The following is a 16,580-nucleotide window of genomic DNA, read 5'->3' on the forward strand; positions in this document are numbered from 1 at the left end:
CTTGAAGACATACAAGCAGAAGTTGGTTGTCTTCCCAAGGCGTGCTGGCAAGTTTTAAGGTAATCTCAAATGGTTGAAGTGGAGTACTTGTATTATGATTGTTTGTGAAGTGCATAATATCTTGACTCCATTTACACTTTGTTTCAGGCTGGTGATTCTGCAGCAGAGGAGCTAGCAAATGCAACCCAACTCCAGGGTCCTCTCTTGGCAATTCAACAGGAGAAACCAGTCACTGAGCTCGTGAAGGTCACCGCAGATATGAAGAAAGTCAATGCATATGACAAGCTTCGTATTGAGCGGGTCAATGTCCGTCATGTTGGAGCCAGGGCTAAGAGGGCAGCTGAGGCTGAGAAGGAAGAAAAGAAGTAGAATGCTTGTTTGCCTCATGTTCAATCATTTGCAAGGATTTCTTATGTCTTGCCAGATTTTGCAAAATAGCTTTGAACTATTTTCTGAGACATCTTATGGATTGACAATATTAGATTTCGTAATGTCACTCAAGTATGCGGAGGTTAAAAATTTAATGGTTTTTTGTTACATTGCTTGGTAATGAACTACGTAGTATCAGCCTAATATGATGTGTGATTCAAAAGCAAGTGCATCTCCTTTGTTTGACCCAGATAAGGGATTGCAAAGTCCCTGTAGATGAAATTTCAGAATAAGATCAAATGTTTGTTCCCACCGGAATTTACCAACTGTGGATCTGTGATGATTTGAGAATATTCTAAACGAAGAAGTTTCACCAGTTCGAAGCAAAAAATATAAAGGAATTGCGAACCAAAGGATCAAAACAAGCACATCATCGAAATGGTGATTATTAATAGTAAAATGCCCGTCTCAAGTCTTGAAATCATGATCTCTACACAAAGTGATAGCCTACTTTAAGTACATACGACCAGAAAGCCTACAATACTGTCAATCCTCAGTTAATGTATTTCTGTTTCAATAGCTGGACACAAGTCACATAAGCCAGTAAACCTCATGAAATCAAAAGCCCTCCACGATACTTCACTGCGTGAGTGCCTGACAAATATGAAATATCTCTGTTAGCTTACACAAAATGCGACCTAACCACTCCAAAGAAAGAAACATTCTGAACTGCATTGATGAAGAAATGTATTTAGACTTGTTACCTGAGAAGCCATAACCCAAGTTCCATCTATCCAAACTTGGCGTGGCCTTAAATCAGAGTGGTCAAAGACCATTTTATCATCAGTACCCTCGAAGAAAACCCTGTACCTTCCCCCATGTAGCACCTTACATATCTTACCTTCCCACCATCCCTCATTCCAGTAAGCATCAACCAGGTCATTCAGACCGTAACAATCAACCATATAAGTTTCAGGGGGACAAGGCCTCAAGTGCTCTTCATCAATCTCTTCTGTCAAGAACTCTTTACCATCATCTGTCTTCAAGCTCTTATACCGAACAAGAAATTTGGCATTCGCCACTACTTGGACAACCGTAGCTGCAAACCATGAGCCTTGAAATCCATCCTCATCGTTAGAAACCTCAACTTCTGTCCCTTTTCGAATTTCTTCCTTCAGCTGTGCCTTCTTTTCCTGCATTTTAAGTGTTTGCTTTTATGCTAACATGAGAGGAATTTCACAAATTACAAGATAAAACCAAGTATTGAAGATGCAAATACACTGAATGTGCATGCTTTACTATTAAACAAAACATCAATGTAAACAGAAGTTGAGAAGTTATGATATAGACAGAAGGTGATGAAACAAAGAACAGAAGCCGTCAAGTTAAGCACAACAAACACTCGTTTTCTTGATTCACGCGGAAATGGAGTACAAACAAAGCTCAGATACTCCCAGAATCAACCTATCCATTCTCCTCACAGCCAACACAGGCAGCAAAACCGGCATCGACACTCCCTCTTTGTTCTCACTCCCTCCCTCACAACCAACAACACCAGATCAGATCAACATTCTCCCTAATCAGCATCAAAGAAATAAGCTCTTCCATATAAAAACACACACACTACATCAAAAATTAAAAATACAACTAGCATTAGAAATCACCTAACAACAAATCCCAAAACCCACCATAAAGTTTCAACCTTTAAACCAAAAATCACATCCCTAAAAACCCAATTACCCTACAGTAAAATTAAACCCTAAACCCAAAATTTACTCAATTTACCTTCTCTTCTTCTCTAATAGGAGGAACCCAAGCCCCTTTGACCCACTCCCTATGAATCCTCATCTCCTCCGCCTCAAACTCAAATCTCTGCCTCACAACCTGAAAGAACACCTCGAATCTCGCGTCGTCCAGCTCCTCCGTCACCACTCCCTCCCACCACCCGCCGGCCAAGAACGCGTCGACGCCGTCGCCGACCTTGAATCCGGCGAAGCCCTCCTCCCGCGGCGGCGACGGCCTGATGAGCGCCGCGTGGACCTCGTCGCGCACGGAGCTGTGCCCGGTGACCTTGCGGTAGAGCCTGGTCTTGACCTTGTCGTACTCGACGGTCAATCTGGTGCCGTCGGCGGAGGCGGCGACGATCCTGGCCGGGAAAAGCGAGCCGCGCATGTTGTGGACTGGGCTCGTGACCTCCACGTGGGCACCTATCTGGAATTGGGATGATGAGTCAGCAGCCATGGTTTGAATCTGAAAGAGAGAGAGAGAGAGGTTTTAGGGTTCTTGAGTTAAACAGGGATTGGCGGGAGACGTAACACCAAAGTGGAAAGGTTTCGTCTTCATTTTCTGACATTCAGCGAAAACAAAAAATTAAGCAAAATGGGCTTTTGGCGGGCTTCGTGAAGATGGGTCGCGTCTAGGCGGTCTGGGCCGTGATGGGTTGGACGGATTGGGAGCTCCACCATTTAAAACATAAAATAAAACACACATAAACGAATTGGGCTTTTAACGGGTTAGACAGAGACGGGTCGCGTCTAGGCGGTCTGGGCCGTGGTGGCCTAAACGGGGTGGGGACCCCACATTTAAAAACATAAAAAACGACGAATAGTCTCTCGCCGTTTATCGATTCCCTCCAATTCACCACAAGGGCTCTCCGATTTATTCAGTTTTCGATTCACTTGGGTGAGCAGAAACTCTCTTCTCTCGAAAATCTGCACTCTTCACATTTCGAGTGATCTCACTGAGCCTTAGAAGTTGGCTATACTAGTGTCAATCTCCTCTTGAAGCATATGGAGGAAACATTGAAGTCTGCAACGGAGGGGATGCGATATATTACTACCCTCAAAGAATTGAAGATGACAAGGAGGCGCTTGACAGACTGTAGTAGGCTTCAGGAAGGAGGAGAAGACTTCTATAAAATCCAACATGTGCCTTCACTGATATTGGAGAAAATTTACGATCGTGACAAGGATATTCCCACCCCAATTACAGGTAAATTCGATCTCATTGATATTTGAAACTGTTGAGACTTGTCTATTTCACTTGCTATCATGTCAAGTTTCAGTGAAATGTTTTTGATCATTTTGTTTCAAATTTTTCAGTGCACTAAGCAGTTGATAACATTTGTTGTCTCCTTTTCTTTTGGTAGCTTTAGTTTAACTTTTTCTCATCTTCTTTCAAAAGGGTTGATTGTTCTTGACATACTCCGATTCGTTCATGATCGCATATATTGCATCATTTCTTAGATAATTCATCAACTGATAACAGTCTAAAACCATAGGCTGCATCGCCTTTCATTTGTTGGAATTATATGATAAACAACGTTAAGATGTTTCAAGTAGAACAAAATATAAAAACTAGGTTGCTCCGGATTAATTTTCAATTTGCAAACAAACAAAGTGTTAGTTCAGCTTGACTATATCAAATCAGCCGACTAAACCCAATTGAAGGATAAAGTCGTTGCACATTTAAAAATAGTTAGAAATATTATCTGCAATGGTTTAAGAAATATACAACTGAGCAAGGTTGTCAGTGAACGATAAAGTCAGCTCTTGTAGGGAAGAATTACTAGCTAGTCTTCATATATAGATGGTAGATACTGTTAACTAAGAACATTGATCTGAAATCACAGAGAGGACCGGAAAGCATACTGTTAACTAGTCTTCATTCAGTTGGTGTAGCTCCTTGTTGAACAACATGGCTGAGGCTGTTGTTTCAATTGTGTCGAGAAGGATTGGAGAGTTCACCATTCAGGAAGCCAAATTCTTATATGGAGTCAACGATCAAGTCAGGCTTGCTCAAACGGAGCTACGGTTGATGCAGGGTTTCCTGAAAGATGCAGATATCAGACAGCGGGAAGAGGAAAGAGTTCGCATTTGGGTGGCCGAGATTAGAGATGCTGCTTATGATTTGGAGGATGTCATTGAGAGATTTGTCCTGAAGGTGGCTTGCAAGAGAAGCGGAGCTGGTTTTAATTATGTTTTAAGAAGGTTTGCTTGTGTCTTGAAAGAAGGAGTTTATCTTTACAAGATTGGTTCAGACATTAAGAGCATTACAACCAAAATCTCCAATCTGAGGTTGAGTGCTCAAACTTATAACATAAGGGAAATAAGGGAGACCGGAGATGCGATTTCCTTGCCATTTTATCAGAGGCAACAGCAGCTCAGGCGAACATATTCTCATGTTACTGGGGATAATGTTGTTGGGCTAGAAAAAGATGCGGAAGAATTGATCATGCATTTGGTGAATGATGAAAGTTGTCATCGAGTTGTGTCTATATGGGGTATGGGTGGATTGGGAAAGACCACTCTTGCAAAACAAGTTTATCATCACAAAATAGTTAGACGGCATTTTGATTGTTCTGCTTGGATCTGTATCTCTCAGCGATGTAAAGTAAGAGAAGTTTGGGAAGGAATTCTTGTTAAGCTTATTTCACCTACCAATGAGCAAAGAGCAGAAATTGAAAAAATGAAGGATGATGAAATAGCTAAGAAGCTTTATATCTTTCAACAAGAAAGCAGATGTTTGGTAGTCCTTGATGACATTTGGAGTATCCATACATGGGATTCTCTGAAAGCTGCATTTCCATTGAATGAGGAAACAAAAAGCAGGATGTTACTCACTACTCGGAACAAAGAAGTAGCTTTACATTCTGATAGAAATGGTTTCCTTCACCAACCTCGGGCCTTAGACGATGATGAAAGTTGGGAGTTGTTCGAAAAGTTGGCAATCACTGGAAGAAATCGAACACGTATTTCCTTACTCTTTTACTTAATTTTGCTGCTTTTATTTTATCTATCTATGGAGACTAATGATAGCATCTGATACCATATTTTCTATTTCGCACTGTAATATCTTTGAGCAAGCCTCTTCAGTCTTCAACTCGTTAACTTTTTCACAATGTTAAGTAACCTTCTGTTTTTCTATATTATGATATTCATGCCTTGCCATTCCATGATGAAGTTCTGCAAATTGCATAACACAAGATATTAACATCATGTCACTCCTTATCTCTCTAAAAAGATGCATGACTAACAGGAACTTCAAATTTGAAATTACACCGAAAATTGTTACTCGTGTCAAACAAATTAAAAACCATTTAGAAATCACCAAATGCAGGTTAAGTACCAAGTTATCACCAAAATAAACACCAAGAAATCAAAATTTTCATTCTGTATTTTAAGTAACTGAATGCTTAATAGCTATTATTAATGTTGGAATCATCAAATTAAGAATTTTTTTTTTTTCCAAAAATAACTAACTTAATTGTGTATTGTCTTACAGAATCGCAAATTTATTCAGAGATGGAAAAGCTTGGAAAAAGGATGCTTCAACGTTGTGGGGGTTTACCACTAGCCATCACTGTGCTTGCAGGGCTTCTAGCTAGAAAAGATACTGTTAATGAATGGGAAACAGTGCTGAGAAATGTTGATGTCTTCATAAGTAGAGGTAAAGGCCATGAAAAGGAATATGCAGGTGTGTCATGGGTAATGGAATTGAGCTATGACGACTTGCCATATCACTTAAAACCGTGCTTTCTGTATTTAGGCAATTACCCGGAAGACTCTGAGATAAATGTGAAAACGTTGACTCAATTATGGATAGCTGAAGGTTTCATATCTTCGGCAAATCAAAGAGAAGGTTCAGTGGAGACGATGGAGGAAGTGGCATACAATTGGTTAAGTGAGTTGGTACAAAGGTGTGTTGTTCAAGTAGGGGAGCAGGGTACAATTAGAGACACCAAGTCTTGTCGTCTCCATGATCTTGTGAGGGACATGTGCTTGTTGAAGGCAGAAGAGGAGCATTTTCTTCAGATTCTCAATTTACATTTTCCTTGTTGCATGGAAATTACTAAAGCAAAGCCAATAGGTGAAGTTCGAAGACTGGCCGTACATGTTGATGGGAATGTCGACAAATGGGTTCCTCATGATGGAGTGAATCGCCCTCTTAGGTCTCTGTCATACTTCGGCCCCAAACATGGGAGGCCTAGAAGCAAAAGACTAATAGACTTCATATTCAAGGATTTCAAATTGCTGAGAGTGTTGAGGCTCGACCGGACTGATAGAGAAGTGGAGTTGCCAAGTGATATTGGGAAGATGGTCCACTTGAGGTATCTAAGTATAAGGTATAGCACCATAAAAAGGTTGCCATCTTCGGTTGCTAATTTGACTTGTTTGCAGACTCTAGACTTTCGTGCTTCTGTCATTCGGATGAGCCCAAATGTGACATGGAACATGAAGCAGCTGAGACATCTATATTTTTCTAATTTCCAATACTCATTCGGTAAACAACAACTGTCTGCTCTTGCGAATTTGCAGACCTTGCATATTTCGGGTGACGATTTTGATTGGAATAATCTCACATACTTGACCAGTCTTAGAAGATTGGCCCTAAATTTGTCGAGCCCCTTGAAGCATGTGGAGCAAGCATTGAAATCTACAAGCAGCATTCTTAACTGTGTGCAGTCTCTAGCAGTGGACAACTGGAGCCTTGGTTGTGCGGACGCTATGCAAATAGTATTAAGCTGTCGCCAACTTTACAAGCTGAGTGTGAGTGTGTTGATACTAGAGCTACCGAAAGACCCCCAATACTATCCAAACCTGACCAAGTTAAACTTGTGGCGTTGCGATTTCAAGGACGACCAGATGGCAATATTGGAGAAGCTACCAAACCTTACCAAGTTTACCTTTCATGAAGTGGTTTTTGAGAAGAACACAAAGTCACTCGTTTGCTCCAAAGGAGGCTTTTGTCGTCTTCAAGTTTTAAGCCTTGGTTGGAGCAATGTAGATGACTGGAAGGTGGAGCAAGGAGCCATGCCTAATCTCTGTGAATTGTCGATCAACTGTTGGACACAGTTGAGGAGACTTCCAGAGGAGCTGAGGTATATTACTACCCTCAGGAAACTAAAGATCACAGGGATGCGTAGAACAGACTGTAGTAGGCTTCAGCAAGGAGGAGAAGATTACTATAAAGTCCAACATGTGCGTTCCCTTGCATTTGAGAATATATATGATGGAGAGGCGGATATTCCCGCCCCATGGACAGGTATAATTCTCGTGGTTCTCTGTTTTGCTTGCTTTGGCTCTCAAATCTGACGTCTTCATTTCAGTGTTTTTCATGGCTATTACTAATCAGTTGGTAATTTTTTTTTATATATGTTAGGATGGAGGCGATAAACGATATTCCTGGAAGAGCTTATCAATCAAACAACTCGTTGGACTTGGATTCTTGTATCTGTGTGAGAAATACAGTGAGTCTGGATTTATTGCCATCAGCATTCAGCATATATGCATTTGCATGTATGATAGCGTCTACTGAATAAGTCCCTATCCTTATCTAAGGCAGTAAGGGACCAGCTAGCTTGTACGTTTACATTCATTCCAAACTTGTAGCAAGAGTTCAAATAACTTGTCTTCCATTTTCTCTCATCCTTTTACCACGTTATTCCACCTATTCTTGCTTCTTTTCATTGTTATTCTTGCCTGTCTCCTGTTGTATGTGCTATTAGTTTGCAAGCTTAATCCCAACATGGTCGCGGCCACTTCTCTGGGAATTGTGTTGGATTATTGGTTTGGCAGTAACTTGTAAGGCTGGCAGTATCTGCACCCCATGCACTACACCCCGGGGGAACATTGGCATCAAATTCACTGATTTACTGGCATCTGATCCTCAAATCCTGCAATCATTGCTTGTATTGATTTATTGAATGACTAATAAAGTTTCTGTTTGTTTACTGAAATAATCAAACTATATGTACAAAGCCAAAACTTGATAAATTACCAAAAAACAATTTACTAAACCGAGAGGTAGGTCGCAGCATCTAGCAATTACTTTCAGACACAAAACATACTGCCTGGAGGAATTCAGCTAATCGACACCCATGCTCTGAACCAAGTCCTATTTTTATTTGAGGTGAACACTAACTCAGAATAAGCATTTGAATGCTTCCCGTTGCAAGTCATTGGCTCTTCATCATGGTTAGACAAGGGCGCGCAGAAGCATTTTTTAAGACTTTAGCCATGCCACCCTACTGCCAAAGTAAATGCAGAGATATAACATATCTCGAATTAACATGATTCCATAAGTATATATATTTAATGTCTTAACGATATTTTCCTAGAGCCAATGTTAGAAATACTTACAAATAACCTCTGATTCTGCTCAGCAAGCCTTCTTCATAGAGACATCTTCAAGATGGTTGCACATAACATAGCCCATTAGGCACTAAAACATTTTCCAAAGGAACCCACATTAAGAACTTTGAGACCCTGCAGTCTCAGATTCAACATCACTCTTCAGAGGATACACTTCCAAGAGCTGGAGCCCTGAAACGTGCAAAGGATCGAGGATATGACACCTCACTTCTATTTGACACCACCGATCTCTTCTGCCTTGCTGAAAAACCTTTCCCGGAAAGTGAATCATACAAATCACCCAGGTCCATCTCTTTCCTAATTGCACCACTTTCTTGTAGAAAACTGAAAATTGGTAACAAAAATATAAAACAAAAAAGTAAAAAGCATTAGTCTAAATTATACATCAATATATCAATGTAAGCAGCAAAACCCTATAAGTAGTATGAAAGAATGAAATCCAAATGAAAAGAAAAAAAAAAAACATACCGCTGCCGAATAACTTTAAAAGCTTCCTTTGTTGCATAAGGTAGCCCTGTCTTTGGATCACGGTACCTACAGTATCAAATAAATTCATTAAGAGGACTTATAACAGAATATGGTCTGACTGACAACCTGACAGTTGTATGTTTCCAACATTATCAATCCTCATCACAAATAAACGACGAGCAGGACAGTCCTGCTACTAAGAGCATTGTGCGATAGTGGGTAACAATTGTGACAGATATAATGAATCTAATCTTTGCTCTTATTTCTTACTTTTCTTGAGTACACAGCATCAAAGTAAAGAAACATATGTTCCCCAGCTAATGTTGCCTCGAATATTAAATGCGAGTATGTGACAGTTGTATTAGCGTGCGCACATATAATAGAAGCCACATCATTAAATAATAACACTTACTTGGCAGGTAAGCCGGTAACTGCACAGACAGCTTTCTCAGGATCTGGGATAGAAGGGCAAATATACATGCATTAAAAGCATTGTTCTGGAACATCGCTTAAAAAGCCATGAGTAACACTTTAATCTGAACTATTACTTACAGGGAGAAGATGTTGTAGAGAGTTCAGACTGGAATGATAAGCCTCTACTGAATTCTAGATATGAGGAACCTAAAAGAAACATAGAAGAAATTTATCAATCAGAAAGATATATTATCACAATCATCAAACCCTGGGTATCCTTCCAATATTTGACAGAAAGAAAATAAATCAGATCAGTATAAACTGTAAAGTAATGACAGATAGGTTACCGTCTTTTGAGAAATAACGTAGTTGTGGACCAGTATAGACAGCCTTATGCACGATTGCTCTTTTCTTAACTTCTTCCTCCCTTGCTAAAACACGCTCCAAGTTCCTCAAGTTGATAATTTCTGAAGATTCACGGGTAAACAGTTCAAGCCTCAATTTCAAATAATCACTTAATTTCCACAATTCACATAAAAAAGTAACTATCAATACTGAGAACCAAACCTGTTTGAGCAGCGTCCAGAAGCATCTCTTCCTGACTCATCCTCTTCTCTTCGCCTTCCTTTTTTCTCTTTATCGGCTAATGTAACAGAAAATCGATACTCAGTACAAGCACAATCACAACTTGGACTATAGCCAACTCAAAAATACTATCAATACTTACCCTATAGGTTGCTTGCAAAGCGGCACGATTTGCCTCTCTCTCAGCTTGCCTAACAACCACTGCAGTTCTCGTAGATTTCCTCACGCTTCTCTCCCCTTCTCCATCCTCTGGAGCATCATGAGCGTGTTGTTCCGCTTTAGAAGAAGATTTCAGCTTTTCCTTCTTGGAGCTGTCTTCTATCTTCGAAAGCACTTTTATCTTCTTCTTCTTGCTTGATTGCTTCCCCGGAAATATCAACCGCTTTTTCGTCCGTCTGCAAATCAAAATCCAATAAATTCCAGCTAAAACAACTCCAAATGTCACTCTGAGTAAAGCATAAACACCAACCTTTCCTCTCCCTCATTGTTTTCGGCACCTTCGTCCGGGTCAGGCTCCTACAACCAATTTAACCAACTCAAATCAAAACAGAAATGCCAGAAAACTCGAAATTAAACTAAAAAACTGAAGCACGGGTACAAAAGAGCTCACATCTTCATCGAAATCGCTATCGAAAACATCAGCAACTTCAGGCTCTGCTTCATAGTTATCATCTTCTTCCTCCTACCACAATTTCCATCCATGAACGTAAATCACCACTACAAGTTACTCTGAACAAAAATTCGAAAATTTAAAAAAAAAAAAAATTACATCTTTAAGAGCTTCTTGATTCCAGAACGTCTCGTCCTCTTCGATTTCATCATCCAGCAACTTCGTCATCCTGAAACCATCGCAAAAGTCAAATTCTGAAGCTCGAAACCAATCGAGCTCAAAACCTCAGGGGTTCGATTATCACTTACCTCTTCCCTCTGGTGGCGCGTGAGGTACGATCCAGAAACACCGGCGCGTCATCTTTCGAGTCCTCCATCGCGCAAAACCAAAACCCTAGAGACTCCTACCGAGCTTCAATCTCAGTCTCTCAGTCTCTCACTGATTAAATTAAACCCAGAAAGCCAGAAGCTTTTATGAAGACGGAGTTTACGACACGTCGTTGAGAGCGTGTGTTTCAATTATACGACACGTCGTTTAATATGGACTTATCGTCTTGATCAAAAAGGTTGAAGCTTCAGCTGAGCTTTCAGTGAAACTGAAGCAAAAAAAAAATGGCGACCACGAATCTCCGATGCCCGCAACTAGCGGCGCCGGTTCAGCTGGGCCGGGCCAGGAGGAGGCCCAGCAGCCTAATCCCAGTCGGGGCGCGCCAGGTGTCTAAAATCCAGGCCTTTCAGCGCAGCGACATTGACGGGTTCGCGAAGCGGATAGCCTCCGGCGAGGCGTGGCAGGACGCGTGGCGGTCCGCGAACGACGGATTCGAGCGGTTCTTGTTTGAGGCGAAGAAGACGGCCGAGCGGTTGGACAGGCAGTACTCGGTTTCGCGGCGGTTCGATTCGCTCGCTCAGTCCGCCGTGATTCGCGCGCGCGAGATTGATAGGGAGCTCGAGATTGGGACACGCTGGCGCGCGTTCTCTATGGATTTCGCCAGAAACTTGCCTAGGGTTTGTTCTCCACCGTTTTTGCTATGAGTTTTTGGGAGCATACTACGACGTCGTTTTGTGTGCTGAATTGAATTGATTTTTGTTGTTGCAGTACAGGAAGCAGGTTAGTGATTTCTTGGACACCCCAGTTGGGAGAAGCTTTGTGGTAAGAAATTTTGAAGCTTGAATTTTGTGGTGAAGGTGTTGAATTTATGCTGAAAAAATGTTTAATCTTTTTGTTGTTTTTTTTTTGGATGATTTTGAAGACAATATTCTTCCTGTGGCTTGCATTATCTGGATGGCTATTTCGGGTACTGATAATCGCTACATGGGTGCTGCCATTTGCTGCTCCTCTTGTTATTGGAGCTGTTGCCAATAACCTTGTGATTAAGGTATTACTTGCTGTAGTGTTTACTTGTAGACATTGCGATTTTGTCGTAGTGTATATGTGGTTCGAGTTTGTAACTTTATTGATTGGATGGTTGTTTGAATTGTTGCTGAGGGTGTATGATTTGTGCTAATTTTGGACAGGGGGCTTGTCCTGCTTGCAAGAGGCAATTTGTTGGTTACAAGAACCAAATAATTCGATGTCAAAGCTGCGGAAACACTGTGTGGCAGCCGAAGAAAGGAGGAGGACCAGACTTCTTTAACAGGGATAGGGGAGGCTCTTCAAAGAAAGAGCCGGAGATTATTGATGTGGAGTTTGAGGAGAAATGAAGAGATACTCCAACTTGTGGAAGATCACCTCATGGTAGTTTCTTTCATTACATACAGAGATCAATGACAGCTGATTTTCACGTCTTCAATATAAAGTCTTGGTCGTAGTTTCCATCTTGGTGTATATTATGCCTCCCGACTTTGTATATCTAGTTAGATGGTTGTGAAACAAAATGTATGGCCTTTCTTTGATTATAGAACGTTTATTATAATAGACAGGTGTGTTATAGTCTTAAGTCCGATCAAGTTTGTTGGTAATCAGTAAAATAGTTTTCAGTCCTGGTAGAGCTGCAAGCAAGAGAATTGTTGGTCTGTTCAGAAAGAATCAAATATATGTGCAATTTTGCTTAGATCTTAGCTATCAAGGGTACTTATGATACAGAACTGGTTGGATCATCTGATTCTTGTGGAGAGATCTTGTGTTCTGTTTTGACGCAAGAACAGATTTCATACACCAGCATATATTAAAAGATACATACATTGAAAGCTACACATGTTTTCTTAGCCTTAGTAATGCAACTGCAAAAGATTTGAAATGCTTGTCGTCCAGACTAAAGATTGGGTTTCATCTTTGAACAAGAGCTTGATGTATCCACTGTTGCTCCTTAGGCTGATTGAAAGGTTTCCCTCAGCTTCCCTTTCCTCCTCCACATGCAAAATCTTGTCTGCAAAGAGTTCAAGTCTTAATTAGTGACTTCACAATTCTACTAAACAACCAAAGTTGAGCTAAAACCCCGATAGACACTCTGAACTTACATTCCTTTTTTCTGGCTAAGATTCCCAAATGCTTCTTCTGGATGCTCAATATGAGCTGACTATGCTTCGAATATATGGAGGCCCAGCCATGTCTTTTGCTTCCTGCTTGCACAAATAAGAACCTGTGTTTGATATTTCCTTACAACATCAAAGGTGTTGGTTATTTGAAAAATCTATCCATGTTTTCTTACCAGAAGGAGTGACAACAGATAGCTCTGCTTTTACTTGAAGAAAATTTTGCGTTGTAGGAAAATATGCATCGGCCATAGCTCTTGTTTTGAGTGCTGCTACTCCTCTTAAACCTGGCAAGTAATCGTGTTAACATGCATTTTATATAATGGGTTCGTTCTTGTAAGGGGGACACTATGATTAAGCTAATAAGCTTACATGTTGCAGCATCAGCTGTGAGTGTGATCATATCGCCCGTTGTTTGGGTAGCCCAGCCTGAGTTAATGGCAGAAGAAACATCAGTTGTCTGCGCCCCTAATGACTCAGCAGCTTCAGCACAAACTGTGGTAACCAGAGCTGCTGCAGAAGTGAAAATGTCGTCAATGTTGTTCCCTGGTTGAAGTACCGTATCATGTGCTGATTCTGATCCTGAGTCTATGCTTCTCTTAGCTGCAGCAACACTTGCGATTGCTGCAGCCAAGCGTGTGACAGAAAGGGCAGCATGAATGCTTGCTGTTTGAAGTCGAGCATCTTCTTTCTTCTTGGATCTGCTTCGTCTTAGCAAGCTACTTAAGGATTTGCCCCCTAACCATCCCTTTGCATTCATCTAAGAACATAAAACCATTTTCCTAAATGATCATAGTTCAAAATGCACGTTCTGTGAAAGAAGAGAACCAGAGATTAGTGATTACCCATATGTTATCCACCCTGCTAGTGCTGCTGCTGCTGTAAGTGCTTCTATTGCTACTTGCCGGTGGCCACTCGTGTATAGCTTGTGTCTCTAGTTTTTCTAGTTTTTCTTCTGGTCCGTTGAAGCTAAACTCATCCACCTTCTCTTCATGTGAAGGGAACATGTCAATCTGCATAAATAAACCGCTCTTTCAGTCCTGTTGCAAGTCAAGAAGCAAGACAATGCTTTAAGCAGAGGCATGACTAGTACTCTGACACTTGATGGAAACATTTGTTGAAAGTTATAGGCAGAGGGGCTCCATGAGCGACTTAGAAACTCCATGGCATGCATGGGGCTATGTGGAATCCCCAAGGAGCTGCAGCAAGAAGAAGAAGACGTCGATAACGTTTCTCTTCTCTGTAAGGTGCATTGCTCTGGTCTGCGCCAAGACTCCAGCTTTCCGTTCTGATCAAGGTACCCGAAAGATTTAGAATAAGTAGGGTAGTAATATATTCGATACTCTTCCTTTTCGAAAATTTTCTGTAGTTAGCTGAAGTCTGTGAAAGACTCACTCTCATTGTGTAAGTTGACTGATGCTGAGTTGATCTGCCAGGCCTATGATTATGCATTCAAGTTCTACTATTTCTTCCTATGCAAACAAAAGAAAAGGAAATAGATATGTAAGAAAAGGCTGTGATTTCCATTTTCATTTGTATTATGTGCATATACTCATGTGTGATGACAAGAATGAAAACAAAGGACATGAAACCTGAGCGTGGCTGGCGTACGCTTTAGAGGAAAGTTATGAAATCGAAGAAAGTGAATAGTTTCTTAAATAGGAAAGCACTGATTACTTCTTCAGAGATATATGTGCTAGTTTCCATTTCTTTACTTGTTAGGGAAGGTGGAAACTGGCCCAAGTTGTGTTGTGGGGGTGAGAGACATTTACTATATCTAGATTAAATCCAGAGCTAATATTCTCAGATATATTGGGATTTTAAGATTTCGATTGTAATGCAGATTATATAAATCAGTTCCGATGTTACGGAGAAGACGACTTAGGAGTTAGGACCCTTTTTTGATTTTCTTGATTTTGAAATAGTGACACCACCGTCTTGGAAGGCTAAAAGATTGCCAAATAGTGGTGAAATGTCGACATTTCTGGCTATTGTTCTTGATATCTACAAGCGCAGCTAGCACAGTATGGGTTGAGGAGGGGTCTTGTATCACGTGGAACCAAGAAAGATGACCAATGGTTCTTCTTAAAATGGAACTAGTCTCGTGCCATTTATGTTCAAGGCCAATAGTTCTAATGGTACATGCAAAGCTGCACACGCTTATATAGGGATCCATGCACATTAACCTATATGATTCACTTACCTCCTTAGCACACAGATTTCAGATGTGGTAATCTGGTATTTGATCAGGTCTGTAACTTTGTATCACGTTTTTCTGGTCATATAATACCACATTTGGCCATATGTACAACATGGGTTGGATTGCCTGCGACTATTTGGTTGTTTTTGGCACATAAAAGATGCCAGAATGCATAACCTGATTGACGATTTTGGTCGATCAACAAATCCAATAGGAGGAATAAAAGAAATGAATGAAGAAGAATCAAAGCTTAAACAAGTTGAAAATTGAACTTTTGGATTGCAAAAATCTAGTAGATTCCACACCCTATATTATTTGTTCACCAATACATGTGTATCTGTAGTTAAACTCGTCTGCCGCCACAGGCAAAAATATTCCGAACTTCAATCCTAATGAAGAAAACTGGTCGTACTGGTTGTGAGATAATGAGATAATGAGCCAAATGGCCCAAATGATGCTGCAAAGGCAAAAATACTGACCAACTTCAATCTATACAAGAAAACCATAACTGGTCATGAAGCATTCATTTTCCTACCCTGTTACACATTGCATTCACAGGCTACACGGCCTTGCCCTCTTTTTTGTATGCTACCGATAACTTGAATCAAAGATGTAGAATGATGATACAATCCTTCTCATTAATTGCAGCAGGACACAGGAGAATTTCAATTAGTCCATCATTCATTTCTGATGGAGCAATACTTGTCCCATAGCGCAGGAGATTTTGCTATTTCATTTGTAAGGTTCTTGAACTTAATGCTGCAATCTCCCCCGCTGCACAATAGCAAATATAATAAGCATTAGATGATTCATCAACGCCAAAGGAAATAGAGGTGCAGCTACAAAGAAAAGCAAAATACTGAGGGAAGGAGACCTCCATGATTGAGATCCTATTTCTGAATCACTTAGCAGAGGTTTACAGAATACTAATAATCCTCACGACTGAGATGAAAAGCAAGGAGCTAACCTTATACGATGCAAGGAGGCAATTGTTCTTAGAGCGCTGCGGATCATGTCTTCATTGCGATCTACTTCTTGCTTTACAGCATCTTGCTTTGGCTTAAAGTTGATGGTTTTTTGGAGATGATCCACCAATGAATCCAATACTGCATGACAGAATTAAGTTATATTACATTACACATGTAGCACATCTTAATTTTAGAGACCAATTTCAATAAAATAACTAACCTGCTAGTACAGCTGATGGACACTTGTCTGCAAGCTTTGAGAGGATAAGATGGCAAGGCATCTTAACATCATAATGATCTGCAAAGTATACACAGTAATCAGTTGGAAGGTAATCATTTAAC

The 16,580-nt window shown here is 40.6% G+C and overlaps 7 protein-coding genes across 7 annotated transcripts in view; 3 read left to right on the top strand and 4 right to left on the bottom strand.

Annotated features, from left to right (window-relative positions):
- Positions 1 to 369, top strand: part of LOC101298382 (60S ribosomal protein L13-2-like) — a 3,616-nt gene extending 3,247 nt beyond the window's left edge. The window contains exon 3 of the mRNA XM_004309035.1: positions 148 to 369. Coding sequence (XP_004309083.1) covers positions 148 to 369 — 222 coding nt within the window. The remainder of the gene's footprint in view (positions 1 to 147) is intronic.
- Positions 370 to 1,008: 639 nt separating this feature from the next.
- Positions 1,009 to 2,610, bottom strand: LOC101298667. The gene is made up of 3 exons (XM_004309036.1): positions 2,155 to 2,610; positions 1,134 to 1,562; positions 1,009 to 1,023 (listed from the first exon to the last, which is right to left on the bottom strand). The coding sequence occupies exons 1-3, from the start codon at positions 2,608 to 2,610 to the stop codon at positions 1,009 to 1,011; spliced, it is 900 nt and encodes a 299-aa protein (XP_004309084.1).
- Positions 2,611 to 4,065: 1,455 nt separating this feature from the next.
- On the top strand, positions 4,066 to 7,956 carry LOC101298956 (putative disease resistance protein At1g50180-like). Its single transcript, XM_004309037.1, has 3 exons — positions 4,066 to 5,119; positions 5,653 to 7,413; positions 7,877 to 7,956. The coding sequence occupies exons 1-3, from the start codon at positions 4,066 to 4,068 to the stop codon at positions 7,954 to 7,956; spliced, it is 2,895 nt and encodes a 964-aa protein (XP_004309085.1).
- Positions 7,957 to 8,401: 445 nt separating this feature from the next.
- On the bottom strand, positions 8,402 to 11,036 carry LOC101307342 (vacuolar protein sorting-associated protein 72 homolog). Its single transcript, XM_004307848.1, has 11 exons — positions 10,908 to 11,036; positions 10,759 to 10,828; positions 10,600 to 10,671; positions 10,459 to 10,505; positions 10,132 to 10,384; positions 9,972 to 10,047; positions 9,752 to 9,871; positions 9,543 to 9,611; positions 9,403 to 9,445; positions 8,991 to 9,056; positions 8,402 to 8,846 (listed from the first exon to the last, which is right to left on the bottom strand). Exons 1-11 carry the CDS (start codon positions 10,973 to 10,975, stop codon positions 8,657 to 8,659), a joined length of 1,074 nt encoding a protein of 357 aa, XP_004307896.1. The 5' UTR covers positions 10,976 to 11,036; the 3' UTR covers positions 8,402 to 8,656.
- A 174-nt stretch (positions 11,037 to 11,210) lies between these two features.
- LOC101299252 lies at positions 11,211 to 12,567 on the top strand. Its single transcript, XM_004309038.1, has 4 exons — positions 11,211 to 11,603; positions 11,695 to 11,748; positions 11,849 to 11,974; positions 12,114 to 12,567. Exons 1-4 carry the CDS (start codon positions 11,211 to 11,213, stop codon positions 12,297 to 12,299), a joined length of 759 nt encoding a protein of 252 aa, XP_004309086.1. The 3' UTR covers positions 12,300 to 12,567.
- A 239-nt stretch (positions 12,568 to 12,806) lies between these two features.
- On the bottom strand, positions 12,807 to 14,089 carry LOC101299541. The gene is made up of 5 exons (XM_004309039.1): positions 13,916 to 14,089; positions 13,443 to 13,830; positions 13,247 to 13,357; positions 13,056 to 13,157; positions 12,807 to 12,964 (listed from the first exon to the last, which is right to left on the bottom strand). The coding sequence occupies exons 1-5, from the start codon at positions 14,087 to 14,089 to the stop codon at positions 12,807 to 12,809; spliced, it is 933 nt and encodes a 310-aa protein (XP_004309087.1).
- A 1,759-nt stretch (positions 14,090 to 15,848) lies between these two features.
- The window catches only part of LOC101301822 (cullin-associated NEDD8-dissociated protein 1-like), a 9,924-nt gene continuing 9,192 nt past the window's right edge, over positions 15,849 to 16,580 (bottom strand). The window contains exons 26-28 of the mRNA XM_004307833.1: positions 16,459 to 16,536; positions 16,238 to 16,376; positions 15,849 to 16,044 (exon numbers count right to left, since the gene is read on the bottom strand). Coding sequence (XP_004307881.1) covers positions 15,948 to 16,044; positions 16,238 to 16,376; positions 16,459 to 16,536 — 314 coding nt within the window. The 3' untranslated portion in view covers positions 15,849 to 15,947. The remainder of the gene's footprint in view (positions 16,045 to 16,237; positions 16,377 to 16,458; positions 16,537 to 16,580) is intronic.

This window comes from Fragaria vesca, linkage group LG7 (genome assembly GCF_000184155.1).
Source record: "Fragaria vesca subsp. vesca linkage group LG7, FraVesHawaii_1.0, whole genome shotgun sequence".
Taxonomy (NCBI): domain Eukaryota; kingdom Viridiplantae; phylum Streptophyta; class Magnoliopsida; order Rosales; family Rosaceae; genus Fragaria; species Fragaria vesca.

Excerpts from the sequence above, each read along its gene's own strand:
- LOC101298667 (XM_004309036.1), bottom strand. The coding sequence starts at position 2,610 with ATGGCTGCTGACTCATCATCCCAATTCCAGATAGGTGCCCACGTGGAG. Across the intron at positions 1,563-2,154 it reads CTATTAGAGAAGAAGAGAAG|GAAAAGAAGGCACAGCTGAA; the intron begins GTAAATTGAGTA and ends CTTAAAATGCAG.
- LOC101298956 (XM_004309037.1), top strand. The coding sequence starts at position 4,066 with ATGGCTGAGGCTGTTGTTTCAATTGTGTCGAGAAGGATTGGAGAGTTC. Across the intron at positions 5,120-5,652 it reads CACTGGAAGAAATCGAACAC|AATCGCAAATTTATTCAGAG; the intron begins GTATTTCCTTAC and ends ATTGTCTTACAG. Across the intron at positions 7,414-7,876 it reads TATTCCCGCCCCATGGACAG|TTTGCAAGCTTAATCCCAAC; the intron begins GTATAATTCTCG and ends ATGTGCTATTAG.
- LOC101307342 (XM_004307848.1), bottom strand. The coding sequence starts at position 10,975 with ATGGAGGACTCGAAAGATGACGCGCCGGTGTTTCTGGATCGTACCTCA. Across the intron at positions 9,446-9,542 it reads CTCTACAACATCTTCTCCCT|ATCCTGAGAAAGCTGTCTGT; the intron begins GTAAGTAATAGT and ends CTTCTATCCCAG. Across the intron at positions 8,847-8,990 it reads TTTAAAGTTATTCGGCAGCG|TTTTCTACAAGAAAGTGGTG; the intron begins GTATGTTTTTTT and ends ACCAATTTTCAG.
- LOC101299252 (XM_004309038.1), top strand. The coding sequence starts at position 11,211 with ATGGCGACCACGAATCTCCGATGCCCGCAACTAGCGGCGCCGGTTCAG. Across the intron at positions 11,749-11,848 it reads CAGTTGGGAGAAGCTTTGTG|ACAATATTCTTCCTGTGGCT; the intron begins GTAAGAAATTTT and ends ATGATTTTGAAG. Across the intron at positions 11,975-12,113 it reads CCAATAACCTTGTGATTAAG|GGGGCTTGTCCTGCTTGCAA; the intron begins GTATTACTTGCT and ends AATTTTGGACAG.
- LOC101299541 (XM_004309039.1), bottom strand. The coding sequence starts at position 14,089 with ATGCAGATTGACATGTTCCCTTCACATGAAGAGAAGGTGGATGAGTTT. Across the intron at positions 13,831-13,915 it reads GCAGGGTGGATAACATATGG|ATGAATGCAAAGGGATGGTT; the intron begins GTAATCACTAAT and ends TTATGTTCTTAG. Across the intron at positions 13,158-13,246 it reads ATCTGTTGTCACTCCTTCTG|GAAGCAAAAGACATGGCTGG; the intron begins GTAAGAAAACAT and ends TTGTGCAAGCAG.